The sequence below is a fragment of the Procambarus clarkii genome, chromosome 45, assembly GCF_040958095.1.
Source record: "Procambarus clarkii isolate CNS0578487 chromosome 45, FALCON_Pclarkii_2.0, whole genome shotgun sequence".
In the NCBI taxonomy this organism is placed as follows: domain Eukaryota; kingdom Metazoa; phylum Arthropoda; class Malacostraca; order Decapoda; family Cambaridae; genus Procambarus; species Procambarus clarkii.
Window position 1 is genome coordinate 12,097,918 of NC_091194.1, and position 22,008 is coordinate 12,119,925.

At 40.5% G+C, this 22,008-nt stretch overlaps 1 protein-coding gene across 1 annotated transcript; it reads right to left on the reverse strand.

Moving 5' to 3' along the window:
* Positions 1-1,604: 1,604 nt before the first annotated feature.
* On the reverse strand, positions 1,605-14,366 carry LOC123769765 (uncharacterized). The gene is made up of 7 exons (XM_045761009.2): positions 14,112-14,366; positions 7,033-7,246; positions 6,452-6,724; positions 5,169-5,288; positions 4,768-4,896; positions 3,350-3,600; positions 1,605-3,121 (listed from the first exon to the last, which is right to left on the reverse strand). Exons 1-6 carry the CDS (start codon positions 14,187-14,189, stop codon positions 3,353-3,355), a joined length of 1,062 nt encoding a protein of 353 aa, XP_045616965.2. The 5' UTR covers positions 14,190-14,366; the 3' UTR covers positions 1,605-3,121; positions 3,350-3,352.
* Between the last annotated feature and the right edge of the window lie 7,642 nt (positions 14,367-22,008).

Sequence of the window (22,008 nt, forward strand, 5' to 3'; positions counted from 1 at the left end):
CCAAGGCACACCACGAAGGGGAGACACACTCCAAGCCCACCGCGAACGCTTCGAGACAGGCCGCACCACACCACGCCCAGCAGGCCCCGCCACAGGCACGGCCACCATCTTCACATCCACACAGGCCACACCCGCACCGTCCGAAGAGTCCACAGAGGCCACATCACCCACACTGCCCGCATCATCCACGGAAACAGCCTCAGAACACCGACGCGCACGCTTCTGCAAAGGGATGGAAAGAGCAGAACTACAGTCGTCAACACACACAGGCACGGCAGGCACCTCACCATGCCGAAGCACCCCCTCTAAAACAGCAGAACCCGCGTTCCCGGGAGCCGGTACCACATCCACAGGCGGGGGCGGGACATGGACCTCTACCGGGACACCCTTCACTACACGCAGCTCAGGCGACGGCCCGACACCCACACACACCGGCTCAACAACCCCAGGGGCCACAGCTGTCACCTGACGTGTCGCACAGGCCGTAGAACTCGCCACAACAGGCGGAGCAGCAGACAGGCAATCAGGCGCCTCAGGCACAGCACCCACTCCGTCCTCAGAACCGTCCGAACGCAACAGGGGCGGAAAATCCTCTGCACGAAGAACATGCACCCGACCAGTCGCTCCCACGTCGCACGCCGCAGCCAGATGACCCTCGTGACCACACCGATAACAGGTGCGCGGCTGACCCCGATACAGGCAGCGGAGTGTGTAACCCAACACGGACATCGACGACAGTACACTACACTTCAGCGACATCGTCAGGGTGCGGGAGCCGTCAAGCATACCAACACAGTGCCCGGCAACGACCTTGTTCCAACGAACACTTAACACTGTCCCAAATCGGTCGAAACAGGAGGTTAAAAAGTCGTCCTGAAATTCGAAGGGGCACCATGCACCGCCACAGACGTCAAGGTGACACTAAGATTCACCACCTTAACGGAGCCAGCAGTATCAGGGAGAGGGTAAACACGCCCCTCACACAGCTCGAGAAACGCCTGAAAGGCAGCCTGGAGGCGGAACTTGACCACAGCACGGTGGCCCTGAAGTAGCTGGATGCCCACCAGGTCCGACAGCTGCACATGCAGCACGTCCACCAGGACGACACCAACCAACGGATGGTCCACCGGCACCGTAAACGCGAGACCAGCCGACAACGTCCTCTTCATTGGGGGGGCGAGACGACCCCATGGCTAAGGCAAACGTCACCCTGTCAGTGGCAAACCACCACCAGCAGGGCAAACAAGCAATCGCCCAACGTAAACACTAGGCAGGAGCGGAGAGACCTCAGGAACGTCCGACCTGGCCGGCGGTCACCACGCAACTCCTCATACAAATTCAAATAAGCATAACTTAGTTCACAACACAAATGAGGTGTGTGTATGTATGTGTGTGTGTGTGTGTGTGTGTGTGTGTGTGTTTGTGTTTTAGAGAGAAATATATGTAGTAAATATGATGGGAGGAAAAGCTGAGGTTGGAGGGGTCAGTACCCTTGACAACCAACGATTAGAAAGTCGGGGTCCAGGAGCTAAGAGCTGGGACCGGCGAGCACAAACAGCACACACACACGAAGCTTCCCACCCCAAGGTATTTTGTAAACATCATTCAAAACAAAATTTTTATTGCGTAAAAAAAAGATATTACAAAACCAGCGTATCCAACAGCTTCCCTTTGATCTAAAGATACTGACTATTTGTTTAAGTATTAAAATTCAAGAAATAGGAACTTGCATCACATGTAGCTATGTAACTTGTTTAAACTTAGTGTTAAACTTTATTTGTTAAGTTTTACACACTTTGTCATTCGGCAGTAAACCAAAGAAAACTGTTCTTTTTAGTAACTAATAAGCGGTGACTCAAGCAAATGTTATGACAATAACACCAACACATATTGCATGCCAGAAACAGTACATTTATTATTCTCACATTGATCTTTTCGGTGCACAAACCCACGCCCAGGATTCACCAATAATCTACACAAATAATTTACGAAACCTATACATCTTTCAACAATTATGGTGGCTTAATTTACATTGTTTACATGTAATATTTAGTTTACATTTGATCTTACGAGCTCCAAAGCACTATGTGGTTGTGTATAACAATAATAACCTTGGGTTGTGATCTTTCCCAGCTCGTAAACAGTTTACAAAGATGTAAAGGTTTCGCAAGTGGACGCACAAATACTTGATGAATCGTGGCTGCAGCCGGGGAAGTCTTCTTTTGGGGTATTCAGTCGTCAAAACAAAGACTGTATGTGTGCGCTCCTAAACACCACATTTCTAACGTTCCCAGCTCTATCTCTCTACTTACTCTTTAACCATAACACAATTTTTTTTTTTTTTTTAGAAAATTACAGTCATTTGTCATCGTGTCCTTGTTGTATTTGTTGTAGGCTCGTGTCCTTGGTGTACGGTCATGTTCTTGTTGTATTTGTTGTAGGCTCGTGTCCTTGGTGTACGGTCATGTTCTTGTTGTATTTGTTGTAGGCTCGTGTCCTTGGTGTACGGTCATGTCCTTGTTGTATTTGTTGTAGGCTCGTGTCCTTGGTGTACGGTCATGTCCTTGTTGTATTTGTTGTAGGCTCGTGTCCTTGGTGTACGGTCATGTCCTTGTTGTATTTGTTGTAGGCTCGTGTCCTTGGTGTACGGTCATGTCCTTGTTGTATTTGTTGTAGGCTCGTGTCCTTGGTGTACGGTCATGTCCTTGTTGTATTTGTTGTAGGCTCGTGTCCTTGGTGTACGGTCATGTCCTTGTTGTATTTGTTGTAGGCTCGTGTCCTTGGTGTACGGTCATGTCCTTGTTGTATTTGTTGTAGGCTCGTGTTCTTGGTGCAGGATTATGTCATTTTTGTATTTGTTGCAGGTTCGTGTCCTTGTTGTGTTTGCTGCAGGCTCGTGTCTTTGTTGCAGGCTCTTGTCCTTGTTCCAGGTTCGTGTTTTTGTTGCATTTGCTGGAGATTTTCAGTCAATGTTCCTGTTGTGTTGTCTTGGCCGTCTTGTCTGTCTGTAAGAGTGTTGCTGTATATCTGTTGAAGGACTCTTGAGTGCTACGATGTTCGTCCCTCAAGAGTTCTCAAGGACTAGAGCGGGTACAGTGCCAGGAGCGGGTACAGGGGGCATCTGTAAATCAAGAGCGACTATAATACAAAATTCACACCAATTACTTTAGACATACTGTATATATATTTTCACTGGTAGGCCTATTACAGATCCGCAGGTCGTGGTGTTGCCCTAGCCAGTCACACACGAACCCAAACATCCCACCTTAGCTATCCAAGTCAATGTAGGCATCGAGAACGTAAATATTAGAGTGCTTTAATTTCAGTAAATTCGTCGCAACAACATTACCTGCTAAGTATAGCAACACCTGCACCCGGCCTCGCCTGTGCAACCGCCTTCAAGCTCCTTCTCCCCAGTGTTGCAAGTCTCCCTGCACTCTCCCTCCTTCTCCAGACACTCCTGCGTGGCGCTGCACTCTCCGCTGTTCCCGCCACCAACATCGCGACGCCTGTACTCATCATCGCCGCCTTGCTCAGACTTGTAATCAGGCTTATGATGTGGTGGTGGATTGTAACCATTGTTAGGGGGTGGTGGATAATCTGAAAGAGAAGATGGCGTGCGTGGAAGATATGAATTTCTGGAACTACACAAGGCTTACTGGCCAATACGAAGCAGCTGCTATTGGAGCCCATTCAAGGCCACATATAAAGTTTGATGCAAAGCACACACACACACATATATATATATATATATATATATATATATATATATATATATATATATATATATATATATATATATATATATATATATCTTTATACAAGGCCACATTTATAGTTTGATGCGTTGCGTGTCTAAGGGGCTGACAAGCGTCTCCAAGACTAGTCGAGGAGCTGGGAAGGTTGATGTAGTCACCCCTTTATTAAAAATATACGATCTAAATAACACTTTTAATTGTCTTTACAATATATCTTGGTTAATCACAAGCTCTACCACTGTATTTGTTTTCCAAATATAACATGGACCATCCTTTACTTACACTTTTACTGAGGCTATTTTATTGGGGGTGATTTATTAATTTTGACATAATCGGGCTATTCGACTGGAGCTATATTTATATGGTTACTTTGCTGGTTGTGTCTGGTATTTAATGGGGAGGTTATTTTTGGGGAAATATTAATTTTTTTTTGCTTTATTGGGCGATTTTGTTCACGAATTTGAACAATAAAGAAGCTTTGTTTGTGATAACTTGGTTTGGAGTTGACCTTAAGCCCTGTCAGCCTCTGGGGAGTTATTATGGCCACCACAACGGTTTACTGACCAGTCAGCAAGTATACTGTAATCCTGAACATTATCCAGGTCTAAAGTAAACTCAGTGAATATACACCGAGAAGAAGGGTATACCTCTCAGTGTATATATAGCCTGATATCCCAGCTCCGTGTCCTCGTATCCCAGCTCCGTGTCCTTGTATCCCAGCTCCGTGTCCTCAAACCCCAGCACTATATAGGCATAACTGCTTCGCGCTTTCTCCTTTAATTACACGGTGCAGCGCAATTTTTGGCTCTAGGTAATGAGCGGAATTTTCTGACAGTTTACCTCTACAGTATATAGAAAACGGCTATTCTTTCCCGCTCAAACGTTTGGCCTTTTTCCTCGGGCAGCTTAGTGGACAATTTATTTTAGTCAGACGATTTCTTAAGAAATTAGACAGTGAACTTGAGCAGTTCAAGTTGAGTGAACTTGAACGAAGTGACTTTTAACTTACGCTTGCGGACGCAGCACACACAGCCCTTGTGGCCGCAGCCCTCGTAGTGTTTCTCCTCGTCATCATGACAGTACTTCCTGCAGACTCCATTCTTGCGGTCGCAGCCTTTCTTCGGAGGGCACTCCGGGCCTGGTGCGGCAGGAATATTAATTTATTGATCTATGCACTTGCAATAAAGGTATTTTTGGGGGGTTAAAATGGGAGCTAACACATTATTTAACTAACACATTGTGAGCTGAACGAGATTATGTATAAACAGATGGTTCATGTATAAACAGATGGTACACGTGTAAACAGATGGTACACGTGTAAACAGATGGTACACGTGTAAACAGATAGTTCATTGTTTTCTGTTGATGATCTGTGTATGAGAACAATATTACGAAGCCCCTGTTGCTTACCTTTAACACAGCACTTGCAATCTTTCTTTAAGCAGGCGCCAGGAATATATTTCTCATTATTTGTACAGTCCAACTTGCACACTCCGTCGTGGTGCTTACAGCTCTCATCGAGGCCGCAGGCTACGGTGTGGAAACAGTACAACAGGATTAGTCCCATCGTCTGCTTAAACTATATGACAGGTGTGTGAAGGTTTGTTCAGAGTTGTTCATATATTTGGAGAAGAGTTCACAAAATTGAAATCCATATGTGAGGAATTGGGGGGAGGGGGAGTGTTGTATTGGTGTCAGGTATATTTGTTGACTATTAGCTCTTGGACCCCGCCTTTCTAATCAGTTAATTTTTCCTATATTATGTCTGCTACATATATTTCTGTCTGAAACACACACACACATTCACACACATCCCCAGGATGCAGCCCGTAGCAGCTGTCTAACTCCCAGGTACCTATTTACTGCTAAATGAACAAAGGGCATCAGAATGAAAGAAACTCTACCCATTAGTTTCCGCCTCCGCCGGGAATCGAACCCGGGCCCTTAGGACTACGACCCCCAAGCGCTGTGCACTCAGCCGCGAGGACTCAAAAGAGGATGGAAGAGGGGGGGGGGGTAACGAAGCCAGATGTCTGTGGTAAGAACCAGCCTTAAGGTTTGTGGTGTTGTGCTCTCACTCTTCTTACAAGTTAGGATCAGAGGCTTGTTACAACTTGGGTTCAAATACCTCGTTACAAGGTAGGCTCGGGCAGGTGCAGGCGGCTAGCACGCTGTGATAGATCTTGTAACATGATCAGTACTGTTTAACACCACCTAAGTGATGTGCTGGCATATGTATAGCTCAGTGAGGTTACGAAGTCGGGATGTATCTATGGGACAATATTGAAGCAATACAAAGGGATCAAACCTGCGTCTTTGGGTCTCCCAGGCACACGACTTCAATATTTTCCCCATTAATGTACAACATTTCTTTATTTAAATAATAAAGTCGACGACAGGACATCTGTTAGGATTATCGACGACTTACTGACCTCGCCCAGAATGCAACACACAACAGTTGTCTAACTCCTATGTACCTATTTACTGCTAGGTGAACAGAGGTATCGGGTGAAAGCCAAATGCTTCTGTCCGCCTGCGGGAATTAAATCAGGGACCCCTTTCATCTATGACCCGACTGCACTTTGCAGAATCATCAACATCAAGTGGGATATATTCCTACTGGCTTTATTTTTATATCCCAGTTCTTAGTCTATCTCATATCCCTTCCAAGTGGTATATATAGTCACACTTACTGGGAGGAGGAAGGGAAGGAATGCAGCACACACAGCCGGACCCCTGACACAGGCCGGTCTTGACCGTCCCCACACACGTGTTGTGAGTACTGATGCATTTTCCGTGAAGGGCGATGCAGGGCTGTGTGTCGTGGCAGCCCGTCACGCAGCAGAAGCAGTCCGGGCGGCCACACAGGCCGGGGAGGGCGGCGGCGCCCGGCAGACATTGGTAGGAACACACGCCGAAATTGGCGCTGCAGGATTGACTCTGTGAGCATCCAGGGTCCATTGGTGCTAGGGGAGAGACACCTCCATCTTATTCTTCTTGACATTGTCATTATTATTATTATTATTATTATTATTATTATTATTATTATTATTATTATTATTATTATTATTAATTATTATTATTATTATTATTATTATTATTATTACTATTATTAATTATTATTATTATTATTAATTATTATTATTATTATTATTATTATTATTATTATTATTATTAACGAAGACATAATTCATGAAACTGAATTATGTCCTCCTTACGTAGACGCTTAAGTGCTCCTCAGGGCACTTACGTAGCCGTGAGGGGCAGCACTTACGTGGAGCTGAGATGCAACAGGTGCATGGTTGACACCCGATACCATGGAGGATCCTGGCTGATCTTGCGCACTTGCCCTTCATGACACACACGCCGCCCTGGACCTGGCAGGTGTTGATGAGGCCCCTCAGGCAGAGGGCCCTGGCAGACGAGTTCGTAGCTGTCAAGTCACCTGCGAACTTTTCCTTCTGTGGCGTCCCCCTCACCTTCGACCGCTGTAAGGGTGTTAAATGTGGGTTTATTGCTTGAATTGAAGTATAATCTGTGAGTGTGTGATCAATGAGAATGTGTTAGAGCAACCCGTCCTCTTAAAAATAACGTCGCTTTTGGCTCGTATGCGCTCTATGGCCAAATGTGGACGTAAATTGAAATGAAATCGACTCACAAAAGTGACGTACTGTCCCGTTTTCTGCTTGAGTCGTCCGGCCTACTCGGAAAGGTTAGGAGAAGAAGCTTTCAATTAACGTTTTTCATAACGTTTTAAAACTTTATGAGAATTTCCTGCCCACCTAACCTAAAGGAGGACCCTTAACTTACTGTTGTTGAAAAAAATCACAAATTTATTTTCATTTTCAAATTACATCCACTTTCGGCCATACGGGCAAACGGCCAAAAATTAACAATTAAAATTAACGTATAATTAACATACGATTTACTTACAAATTCAGACAACACAAAAGTTAAGATAATTATCGTTATCGAACTCCTCTTCACATTAAATTATGATTATTTGTTTAACTTTACTAATAAATCTGCTCCAGCTAGGCAATAAAGATTTTAAAATAAAAATGATTACTTTTCATGAGATCATTTGCTATAATATTAAAAAGAAACAGATTATAGCTCAAGTCATATTGAAATTACTTCGCATCCAATTTCCAGAAATTTATCCTCAAACTATGTACGTTATTTTTAACTTAAATTATATTAAGTTATGTTTGTTTAGTCATGTATGCAAGGTTATTGTGTGTTAAGATATATATGTAATTGTATACTGTCTAGAACGTTAATTCGTATGTTAAAAGCTATTTAAACTCCAACGCCTGAAAGTTTTCTTTTGAATAACAATTTATCCAAGAAACTGGCAGTAAATATACATATAAATATTTTGATTTATTAAATATAATTAAACGAAAAACGTTAGGTTGTGTGTTCAATAGTAAGGCACAATGTGAAAAAATCATATCAGACCTATAAAAAAAAGTAGTATCAGGCCTGAAAATTCATTTCGTACTTAAAAAGTACGTAGACCATACCTAAAAAGGTAATATCAGGAAAGGTCATATGAGGCCTAAAAAATACAATATAAGACCTCAGGTAAAGGTAATGTTATACCCAAAATGAAGGTATAACATTAAATTAAATTAAACATGAAGGTAAATTATTAATGTATAACACGTAACAGTGCTAAGTTGACTGTCCTTATCTGTTCGTTCAAACGTCACTACGATCAGAGGTAAATAACGAACCAATGTGAACATAATAAAAACAAAAAACATATGTGAAAAAATTAAGCAAAATCATCTGGAAAAAAAGACACTGAAATGTGGTCATGTAATAAGGAAACAGCAACGGTGAATGCTTTTGTTGTTTTATGGTTGTGTGGCGTGACTGGACAGGTGTACACGTGGCCAGTCACATGTATGTGACAGGTGTCAACGTCAGCCTGCCTGCGTGATGTTGATTCACACACACGCACGCACGTACGCGCACACACACCTGTTCACGTGTGGAAAGGATATGAGATGTGGATGTGAGAAAGGCTGTTGGTCCAGACGGAATCTCGCCATGGGTACTGAAAGAGTGTGCAGAGGCACTTTGCTTGTCACTCTCCATAGTGTATAGTAGGTCACTGGAGACGGGAGACCTACCAGAAATATGGAAGACGGCGAATGTAGTCCCAATATACAAAAAGGGCGACAGACAAGAGGCACTGAACTACAGGCCAGCGTCCTTAACTTGTATACCATGCAAGGTGATGGAGAAGATTGTGAGAAAAAACCTAGTAACACATCTGGAGAGAAGGGACTTCGTGACAACCCATCAACATGGGTTCAGGGAGGGTAAATCTTGCCTTACGGGCTTAATAGAATTTCTACGACCAGGTGACAAAGATTAAGCAAGAAAGAGAAGGCTGGGCGGACTGCATTTTCTTGGATTGTCGGAAAGCTTTTGACACACTAACCCATAAGAGGCTGATACATAAGCTGGAGAGACAGGCAGAAGTAACTAGTAAGGTGTTCCAGTGGATAAGGGAGTACCTAAGCAATAGGAAGCAGAGAGTTATAGTGAGGGGGTGAGACCTCAGATTGGTGTGAAGTCACCAGTGGAGTCCCACATGGCTCTGTACTCGGACCTATCCTGTTTCTGATATATGTAAATGATCTCCCGGAGGGTATAGATTCATTCCTCTCAATGTTTGCTGACGATGCCAAAATTATGAGAAGGATTAAGACAGAGGAGGACAGCTTGAGGCTTCAAGAAGACTTGGACAAGCTGCAGGAATGGTCGAACAAATGGTTGTTAGTTTAACCAAAGCAAATGTAATATAATGAAGATAAGTGTAGGGAGCAGAAGGCCAGATACAATTTATTATTTGGAAGATGAAACTCTTCAAGAGTCAGAGAGAGAGAAAGACCTGGGGGATGATATCACGCCAGATCTGTCCCTTGAAGCCCATATCAAGAGGATAACATCAGCGGCATATGCCAGGTTGGCCAACATAAGAACGGCATTTAGAAACTTGTGTAAGGAATCATTCAGAACTTTGTATACCACATACGTCAGACCAATCCTGGAGTATGCAGCTCCAGCATGGAGTCTGTATGTAGTCAAGCATAAGACTAAACTGGAAAAGGTTCAAAAGTTTGCCACCAAACTAGTACCCGAGCTGAGAGGTATGAGCTACAAGGAGAGACTACGGGAATTAAACCTCACGTCGTTGGAAGACGGAAGAGTTAGGGGGGGACATGATCACCACATACAAGATTCTCAAAGGAATTGATAGGGTAGACAAAGACAGGCTATTTAACAAAAGGGGCACACGCACAAGGGGACACAGGTGGAAACTGAGTGCCCAAATGAGCCACAGAGATATTAGAAAGAACTTTTTTAGTGTCAGAGTGGTTGACAAATGGAATGCATTAGGAAGTGATGTGGTAGAGGCTGACTCCATTCACAGTTTCAAGTGTAAATATGATAGAGCCCAATAGGCTCAGGAACCTGTACACCTGTTGATTGACGGTTGAGAGGCGGGACCAAAGAGCTAGAGCTCAACCCCCACAAGCACAAATAGGTGAGTACAAATAGGTGTGTACATACAACGTGCGATGTGTTGGTTCACACACGTTGTGTTCCCTGGTTCACACTATGGAAAGAGTACAAGAAGTAAACCTGGATGTAATTGGACTCACAGAAACAAAACTCTCAGTAATCATAACCAATGCGGTGTTTCCCCAGGACTACACTGTAATAAGGAAAGAGAGGGAAGGAAGGAAGGATGGGGAGGAGGCGGCGTGGCCCTACTCATGAGAAAGAAATGGAGTTTCAAGGAGAAGATTATCCCAGGCTGTGAGAGGTTCAGAGACTGCATAACAGGCATCATGGCAATGGGAGGACCAAGAGCAGTAGTAGCCGTAATATATAACCCTCCACCAAATGACAGAAAACCCAGGCAAGAGTATGACAGAAACAACATGGCAGTTAACAATATAATTGAGAGTGCAGCCTCTGCTGCCTGTAGAATTCGGTCCCATCTGATCATTATGGAGGGTTTAAATCATGGAATGATAGACTGGGAGAACAAGGAACTGCATGGAGGAGAGGAAACACGGAGAGCTAAACTATTGGAGGTGCCAACTAAAAAATTTTTGGAAGTCAGCATGTCAGGGAACCTACTAGGATGAGGGGAAATGATGAACCAGCAAGACTCGACCTAGTCTTCACTCTGAACGACTCCGACATAAGGGAACTCGGTTTCGTGGCCACAGTAAGAATGAGCGACCACAGCGTACTGACGTTTGAGTATCTGGTCGAAAAATGGTTAATGTACTCAAGGAAGGGACCTGAAAAGAAAAAGCCTGGTATTCTGCAAAGGAAACTATGTGGAGATAAGAAAATTCCTAACAGATATAACATTAGAAACAGAGCTCAGGGAAAAGACGACCAAGACATGACGGAATACATCACGCAGAAGTGTAAAGAGTCAGCAGACAAGTTTATCCCACCCCAAAAGGAAAAAAAAGGAAATGCAAATGAGAAACCCATGGTTTAATTAGAGATGTAAGCTAGCAAAGCAACTAAGTAAAAGGGCATGGAGAAACTATAGAAATAACAGGACACTTGAGAGCAGAGAAGGATACCAGGGTGCCAGGAATGAATACGTCAGGGTGAGAAGAGAGGCAGAAGGGCAATACAAAAACGACATAGCAAGCAGGGCAAAGACTCAACCTAAATTGTTGCACAGCCACATCAGGAGAAAAACCACAGTGAAGGAACAGGTAATGAAACTGAGGATAAGGGCAGACAGATTCACCACAAACGACAAGGACGTGTGTGAGGAACTCAGTAAGAAATTTCAGGAGGTATTCACATTAGAGCAAGGGGAAGTTTCAGAGATAGGAGAAGGAATAGTCAACCAGGCACTATTAGAGGAGTTTGGGATTACCAGTGGGGATGTAAGGAAGTTTTTGCTAGAGTTGGATGTGACAAAGGCTATAGGCCCAGATGGAATATCACCATGGAATCTAATGGAAGGACCAGAAGCACTGTGCCTGCCACTCTCCATGGTGTATAACAAATCACTGGTAACAGGTGAACTGCCAAATATTTGGAAGACGGCAAATGTAGTCCCAATATACAAGAAGGGGGATGGACAGGAAGCCCTGAACTACAGGCCAGTGTCCCTAACTTGCATGCCATGCAAGTTGATGGAGAAGATTGTGTGAAAAAATGCTAGTGGAACATCCAGAGCGAAAGGAACTTTGTGATTCAACATCAACATGGGTTCAGGGATGGCAAGTCATGCCTTACAGGATTAATTGAATTCAACGATCTGGCAACAAAAATCAGACAAGAAAGAGAGGGGTGGGCAGACTGCATATTTTTGTATTGCCAGAAAGCCTTTGACAAAGTGCCACACAAGAGACTAGTGCGAAAGCTGGAGATGCAGGCAGAAGTGAAAGGGAAGGTACTCCATTCGATAAGGGTGTACCTAAGTAACAGAAAACAACGAGTCACTGAGAGGGGTGAAGCCTCATATTGGCGAGGCGTGACCAGTGGAGTCCCGTAGGGTTCAGTCCTTGGACCTATACTGTTTCTGATATATGTAATTGATCTCCCAGAGGATATAGAATTGTTCCTCTCATTGTTTGCTGATGATGCGAAAATTATGAGGAGGATTAAGACGGAGGAAGCTTGTATGAGGCTACAAGATGACCTAGACAGACTGAATGAATGGTCCAACAAATGGCTACTAAAGTTCAACCCAAGTAAATGCAAGGTCATGAAGCTAGGCAGTGGAAACAGGAGGCTAGACACAGGGTACCAAATGGGAGATGAAGTCCTTCATGAAATGGACAGAGAGAAAGATCTAGGAGTTGATATCACTCAAAACCTGTCTCCTGAAGCCCACAAAAATAATTACATCTGCGGCATACGCGAGGCTGGCTAACATCAGAACAGCTTTCAGGAACCTGTGTAAGGAATCATTCAGAGCCTTGTACACAGCATATGTAAGACCAATCCTGGAATATGCGACCCTAAGCATGGAGCCCGTACCTTGTCAAGCACAAGACGAAACTGGGAAAAATTCAGAGGTATGCCACTAGACTAGTCCCAGAACTAAGAGGCATGAGTTACGAGGAAAGGCTGCGTGAAATGCACCTCACGACACTGGAAGACAGAGTAGTAAGAGGAGACATGATTACTACCTACAATATTCTCAGAAGAATTGACAGGATAGATAAGGATAAGCTTTTTAACACGGGTGGTACGCGAACAAGGAGACACAGGTGGAAATTGAGTGCCCAAATGAGCCATAGAGACAATAGAAATAATTTTTTCAGTGTCAGAGTAGTAGACAAATGAAATGCACTAGGAAGTGATGTGGTGGAGGCTGACTCCATACACAGCTTCAAGTGTAGATATGATAGAGCCCAGTAGGCTCAGGAACCTGTACACCAGTTGATTGACAGTTGAGAGACGGGACCAAAGAGCCAGAGCTCAACCCCCGCTAGCACAACTAGGTAACTAGATAAGTACACTCCCTATCTCTCTCTCAAGCAATGACAGACTCACAAACTTACATATACACAAATAAACTCACAACCTGGCAAACTTACAGATTTACAGTCTCACATAGTCACAAATTTACAAACTCACAGACCCAAAAACAAAATTGCAAAAATCACTTGATTTGTCCTGGAAACAATCTTCGAAAAAAAATATTGTTATTAAAAATCACAAAGTCAGTTTCTTGCACAATTCAATTTAAACACTTGAATTGTGTTTTTAATACCCAAAAATTATAAATTCATTAAAATTTTATTTTGAAACCTCCGTATTCAATACAAGTATTTCTCTTCTGGTTTGGCCTTGTAAAATAATATTAGATTTCCGCCATTTCTAAACTACTTTAGATTATCAAACATACAAGTTCAAGTTCAAGTAAGTTTACCCAGACGAAAAAAAATACATCTCAAAGGGATAGAGTAGCTTAGGCTATTTCTACCCCCTACAAACATACACATGTTGGAAAAAAGTATTTGGGAACTTAAACAGCCTCTCAGACGATTGTATAGTGACTGTATGTGAGGCAGTAACTGGAAGACAGTGAATGTGTATAAAACAGTAACTGTGAAACAATGACAAAGACAGTGACTGCATGAGAGGTTGAGATTATTAATAAGAATAATATAGTAGGGGGAAGCAGTGCCTGTATATAAGACAGTAACTGGCAGACAGTGACTGTGGGACAGTAGCTGTGACACAGGCTATAAGGGACGGAGATTGCATGTAATAACAAGACAGTAAGGAAACAGTGACTGCTTGTGAGACAGTGACTGTGGGACAGTAACTCACCCGTAGTCTCTTGCCGACGACGCCTGTTATCTCAGCAAGAGAGAGACAAAGGCACAGCAATAATATGACTGCCCTCATGTTATCGTTTTGCTGCTACCAGCTATTTGTTGATGCTGCTGATGCTGCCGCTGCTGTGACTTCTGTTAAAGCTTCTCTTGGCCGATGCAGCATCTGCCGTCTGTGGAGTCGAAGCAAGTCTCGAGTCAGGTGTGTGTCGCGTTGCGAGGCTTCCGCTTGACTGCCGATCCAGAACTTGTCGCCAGCCCATGTTGATAAAAATACCATTCTTTCTCCATTTCCTCATTCTCCCCCTCCCTCCCCCAACCCCATGTTCCCCTCTTTCCAACTCCACGATAACCACTCCCCCCCTCCATTGTTCCACGTGGGTCTCGTTACCCCCCGCCGCCCCCTCCCTCACCAACCATTTCACCCCCCACTCTACGTGTTCATCTGAGGCGTGTTCAGATAAGGGCGTGTTCACCTGAGCACCACCGGTTCATATCTTCACCAGGTGTTCGCCATACCTGCGTGGCGAGCCCTGAGGGGTGGCGCTCTTCCCCCCTGACGATTCAGCGAAGGATATCAGGGTGCCCTTGAAAAATAGTTCACGTCAATGTTTATATTTAGGGAGTCCTGCAGGGAGATGCTAAACTACTCAGTGGAAGTACTTTATGAATATGTTTAAGTAAACATCATGCAATGTTCTAAATAAGTCATATTTTAGTGGATTGTTTGTTTGGGTTAGTAAAAAGCCATATGTTATATATATATATATATATATATATATATATATATATATATATATATATATATATATATATATATATATATATATATATATATTTATTTATTAATTTATATATATATGTCGTACCTAGTAGCCAGAACGCACTTCTCAGGCTACTATGCAAGGCCCAATTTGCCTAATAAGCCAAGTTTTCATGAATTAATTGATTTTCGACTACCTAACCTAACCTAACCTAACTTTTTCGGCTACCTAACCTAACCTAACCTATAGAGATAGGTTAGGTTAGGTTAGGTAGGGTTGGTTAGGTTCGGTCATATATCTACGTTAATTTTAACTCCAATAAAAAAAAATTGACCTCATACATAATGAAATGGGTAGCTTTATCATTTCATAAGAAAAAAATTAGAGAAAATATATTAATTCAGGAAAACTTGGCTTATTAGGCAAATCGGGCCTTGCATTGTAGGCCGAGAAGTGCATTCTGGCTACTAGGTACGACATATATATATATATATATATATATATATATATATATATATATATATATGTCGTACCTAGTAGCCAGAACGCACTTTTTGTCCTACTATGCAAGGCCCGATTTGCCTAATAAGCCAAGTTTTCATGAATTAATATATTTTCTCTAATTTTTTTCTTATGAAATGATAAAGCTACCCATTTTATTATGAATCAGGACAATATTTTTTTATTGGAGTTAAAATTAACGTAGATATATGACCGAACCTAACCAACCCTACCTAACCTAACCTAACCTATCTCTATAGGTTAGGTTAGGTTAGGTAGCCGAAAAAGTTAGGTTAGGTTTGGTTAGGTAGGTTAGGTAGTCGAAAAACAATTAATTCATGAAAACTTGGCTTATTAGGCAAATTGGGCCATGCATAGTAGGCTGAGAAGTGAGTTCTGGCTACTAGGTACGACATATATATATATATATATATATATATATATATATATATATATATATATATATATATATATATATATATATATATATATATATATATATATATATATATATATATGTCGTACCTAGTAGCCAGAACTCACTTTTCTGCCTACAATGCAAGGCCCGATTTGCCTAATAAGCCAAGTTTTCATAAATTAATATATTTTCTCTAATTTTTTTCTTATGAAATGATAAAGCAACCCATTTCATTATGTAAGAGGTCAATTTTTTTTATTGGAGTTAAAATTAACGTAGATATATGACCGAACCTAACCAACCCTACCTAACCTAACCTAACCTATCTCTATAGGTTAGGTTAGGTTAGGTAGCCGAAAAAGTTAGGTTAGGTTAGGTTAGGTAGGTTAGGTAGTCGAAAAGCAATTAATTCATGAAAACTTGGCTTATTAGGCAAATCGGGCCTTGCATAGTAGGCTCAGAAGTGAGTTCTGGCTACTAGGTACGACATATATATATATATATATATATATATATATATATATATATATATATATATATATATATATATATATATATATATATATATATATATGTCGTACCTAGTAGCCAGAACTCACTTCTCAGCCTACTATTCAAGGCCCGATTTGCCTAATAAGCCAAGTTTTCCTGAATTAATATATTTACTATAATTTTTTTCTTATCACATGATAAAGCAACCCTTTTCTCTATGTATGAGGTCAATTTTTTTTTATTGGAGTTAAAAGTAACGTAGATATATGACCGAACCTAACCAACCCTACCTAACCTAACCTAACCTATATTTATAGGTAAGGTTAGGTTAGGTAGCCAAAAAAAGCTAGGTTAGGTTAGGTTAGGTTGGTTAGGTAGACGAAAAAACATTAATTCATGAAAACTTGGCTTATTAGGCAAATCGGGCCTTGAATAGTAGGCTGAGAAGTGCGTTCTGGCTATTAGGTACGACATATATATATATATATATATATATATATATATATATATATATATATATATATATATATATATATATATATATATATATATATATATATATGATGGGAAGGGACTGTCTCGCTTCTTGCAGGTCGGCGTTCAATCCCCGACCGTCCTTGTGGTTGGGCACCGTCCCTTTCCTTGTCCTATCCTAAATCCTTATCCTCATATCTGGTCCAAGTGTTATATAGTCGTAATGGCTTAGTGATTACTCCTGATTTTTATTTTACTTTGCCCAATCACTTGGGCTGGGCGGAGTGGAGTTTGGGCTTTTATTTAGAGAACGAGCTGATAAATGCAGCCCGTCCTCTAAACAAAGGCTCAAAGTCCATTCCATCCACCCGCCAAACCCCCTGTTTATGAATGAAAAACAGTTTACAAACGATTCACAACTGATGACGTCCGAACACTTCCGGAACAAGTGCTTCGCTGACTAATTTTGTTCGAACCACAACGCTGTAAATGCTTCACCAACGTACTACAAATACAAATAATCGCCAACAGAACCTAAACACGTAACCTAACCTAATCAATGCCTAAATATGCACAATATGCTAATATATAATAATAATAATTTATATTTGAGAAAATTCAAATTTTGAATGAACAGCATGTTAAAATTTATGAATGGGTCTTTGGGGTCGACCGCTGGATGGAATGGACTTGGTCTGAGGACGGGTTGCTATGTTACCTAACACTTGGCCTTTGTTGTGGAAGACGGGCTGGAATGAACATAGCTTGAGGACCGGTTGAATAATTGCCAGAGGAAACTATAGACACCTAACCTAATATAAATATAATTCTACATAAAAAAATAATATATGTTAATATATATATATATATATATATATATATATATATATATATATATATATATATATATATATATATATATATATATATATATATATACATATATATATATATATATATATATATATATATATATATATATATATATATATATATATATATATATATATATAGATATGTTTGAAAATACTATGTTTCATAACAGAATATGTTAACAATTATAAATGAGTTTCAGGGGTTGGATGCGGCGTGCATGAGCCTAGCCTGTGGATGGGTTGAAATTAACACACTCATTAGGATGCACACAATTTTGAACGCAGTTTAAAAAGCTTTTAAAATAATAAATAGAATGTATGCTGAATCTGGATCTGAAAATTCTAGGTCGCTTATTTATTTATTTATGCATATACAAGAATGTACATAAGGAATGTGAGGATACAATTATGGTAATTACAGTCTTGTAAAGCCACTAGCACGCGCAGCGTTTCGGGCAGGTCCTTAATCTAAGAAAATTTTAAGGAGGTAAATACTTGCAAAATTTATAGACAAAAAAAATGATAACAGATTACATGGAATGAAAAAAAAAAAAGATGAGAGAAAATTATAGGTACAGTATATTAAAGCACATAGGTAGCTATGATTGATTGCAATGACAGCTTAAAATGGTAGTTGACAACAAATTGGTAGGCACAATACAGCAGAAACAATATAAGATTGATTGCAATGACAGCTTGAATGGTAGTTGACAAAAATTGGTAGTCACAATACAGCATATGGCTAGCACATAAAAGAAGACAGCAATGAACACAATGATAAGGTTGTTTGATATTACATAAAAATTAGGAGATTGGGTACCAATAGGTACAGAGCAAATTTAAAGCTCAGTGTAGGAAACTAAATAGATGAAGTTAGGTACTTTTTGGTTTTGCTTTTAAATAAGGCAAAAGTTTTACAGTTTTTCAATTCACTAGGGAGTGAGTTCCATAGACTAGGTCCCTTAATTTGCATAGAGTGTTTACACAGATTAAGTTTGACCCTGGGGATATCAAAGAGATATTTATTTCTGGTGTGGTGATAATGGGTCCTATTACATCTGTCCAGGGAGAGTTTCAGAGCATGGTTTGCATTTAAGAACAGGGTTTTGTAAATGTAGTTGACACAAGAGAATGTGTGGAGGGAGTTAATATTTAGCAAGTTTAGAGATTTAAACAAGGGAGCTGAGTGTTGTCTGAAAGCAGAGTTAGTTATTATTCTGATAGCAGATTTTTGCTGTGTGATGATGGGCTTAAGGTGGTTTGCAGTGGTAGACCCCCATGCACAGATACCATAATTAAGATAGGGGTAGATTAGTGCATAATATAGTGAGAGGAGAGCAGAGTTAGGAACATAATATCTGATTTTGGAGAGTATACCAACTGTCTTAGAGACTTTCTTAGTTATGTGTTGAATGTGGGTACTGAAGTTGAGTCTCTTGTCTAGGAATAGGCCAAGAAACTTGCCATCATTTTTATTACTGATGTTAATGTTGTCTATCTGTAGCTGAATTGCATTTGATGATTTGCTTCCAAATAAGATGTAGTAAGTCTTTTCGATGTTTAATGTTAGTTTGTTCGTTGACATCCATAAGTGGACTTTTTTTAATTCATTATTCACAACACTATTTAGTGTATGTGGGTTGAGGTTTGAGTAGATAAGGGTAGTATCGTCAGCAAACAATATAGGTTTGAGAATATTAGAGACATTAGGCAGATCGTTTATATATATAAGAAATAGAAGAGGTCCTAAGATGCTGCCCTGTGGCACTCCAACGGTAATTGGTAGAGTGGAAGAAGTTGTATCATTGATGGTTACATATTGGTGTCTGTCACTAAGATAGGATCGGATGTAGTCAAGGGCAAGGCCTCGGATTCCATAATGCTGGAGTTTAAGTAAGAGGTAGTTGTGATTAACAGTATCAAAGGCTTTTCTTAGGTCAATGAAGAGTCCAATCGGAAACTCATTTTTGTCAAGGGCTGAGTAGATAATGTCAAGGAGACTAATGATTGCATCATTGGTACTCTTTTGGGACCGGAAGCCAAACTGGCAGGGGCTGAGTATGTCGAATTTTACGAGGTAGGAATAGAGCTGTTTGTAAATAATTTTTTCAAATATTTTTGATAGAATGGGTAGATTTGATATTGGTCTATAATTGTTTATGTCCGCCGGATTGCCTCCTTTATGGACTGGCGTTACTCTTGCTTTTTTGAGGATATCAGGGAAGGTGTGACACTCTATAGATTTGTTGAACAGTAGTGCTATGGGTGGGGCAAGGGCATGGGAGGCTCTCTTGTACACAATGGACGGAATTTCACTGGTGTTCCCTGCCTTGGTTTTTAGAGAGTGTATGATGGACACAACATCTGCCGGGCTGATTGGTGAAAGGAGAAGAGAGTTTGGATAGCTGCCTGAGAGATATGTGTTAATATGTGTCTGAGTCTGTGGGATTTTACTGGCAAGATTAGCACCAACCGATGAAAAGAAACTATTAAATTCATTTGCCATTTCTAAATCAGTTGACGGTATATCCCCATCCTTGTAGAGTTTTATTTGGTTATGTGAGTGTTGTTTAGTTCCTAGGATACTAGAGATAGTTTTCCAAGTGTTTTTCATGTTGCCTTTTGCTTCATTGAATCTATTCACATAATATGCAAGTTTTGCCTTTCTTTTGATACTGGTAAGCATTGATGAGTACCTTTTAGCTACTTCCTTTGAAACTAGGCCAATCCTAACTTTCTTTTCATATTCATGTTTCTTGTTGATTGAGTTGAGAATGCCATTTGTGAGCCATGGATTGTTTAATCTTTTGTCAGTTACTTGCTTTGTAAGAAGGGGACAATGAAGGTTGTAGAGGCTTAGAGTTTTGGAGAGGAAGAGGTTAGCTAATGAATTTATATCATGGGTATTATTGAATTCAGAATCCCAGTTAATATTGTGAAGTGCCTCTGTAAGATTGTCTAAAGCTGATTCACTGTGTAGCCTAAATGAAAATTTCTTGCTTTTTGGTGGTGTTATGTCCATGTTCGCTATGAGAAAGGTAGGATAGTGGTCAGTTGTTCTGTCGTAGATTATACCAGATACAAGGGGAGCTGTTATGTTTGTCCATATGTGGTCCAAGGTAGTGGCTGATGTTTGAGTGACTCGGGTAGGTTTGGTGATAGTGGGGATTAGCATACAGGAGTTCATGCTGTTAAGGAAATAGTCAACTTGAGAGCAATTTTGTTGACCCAGGTCAATATTAAAGTCTCCTCCCAGAATGATGTGGTTTTTGTTGAGATTGTTGTTTATAATAAGATTCCTTAGGTTGTCTGAGAAAGAAGCTATGTTAGTATTAGGAAATCTATAGATGGCTCCAATAGTCAAAGAGGATTTAAGGGATTTAATTGTAAACTGAGCAAAAGTATATTCACAGTAGTCATCTCTGTCACTAATAACACTGTTGCAGATAAATGTATCTCGGTAATATATAGCTGTGCCACCACCTTTTTTATTAGGCCTACAGTTATGAATGGCTTTATAACCAGCTAAGTTGTAGAGTTGGGTATAGTCTTTATTTAGCCAAGTTTCTGTTAAAATAATGAACGATAGGTTAGTACCTAGTGCTGTGAGTAGTGCATTTAAATCGTCAAAATGTTTACCAAGTGATCTAACATTTTGGTTATAAACTGATAGATAGGTGCTATTTTGGAGTTTGTTTTTAGCCTGGTGTGCTGTGAAATACTTACAATAATGATGATCAATGTGCTGGTTGGTATAGATATGAGACAGAAGATTTTGATCAGGATCAATATCAGTGTGCATAGAGATGCAGAGGGATCACGATACAAGATACACGATAAAGCAAAACACAAGAATAAGAGCAGATACAATAAAATAGTAACAATTTAGAAGTAAAATAAAGATCCAATAGATAGCCAGGGAGGACACAGAAGTTACATAAAATAAAACACAAAAAATCAGTAGAGACTGACAATATAAATGTAAAATAAAAAATAATAAGAAAAATAATAATCATAAAAAAATGATCTTGAAGATAATTAGCTTAGTAATGGTTAATTAACAGGGTAATAAAAAGCCCTAGGTTTAGTGACAAGGGGATTAACTAAGAACAAATAATTAAGAGTATAAAACAGGCAAAGATGACAAACAAAAAATAAAGTAAAAATTAAAATAAAAATAAAAATAAACACCTTTGGAAAGGAAAGGCAGAGCTTAAGTACACTTTGGTTGTATGTGAGACTACAAATTATGTTCTGGTTAATCAGCTGATATCCCACAGTCATCCAGGAAAGAAGTGAGGTGTGCTTCAGTGGTTATGACATAAGTTTTTCCAGAGTCAGTCTTCCTAGCTATTATTTTACCATCGC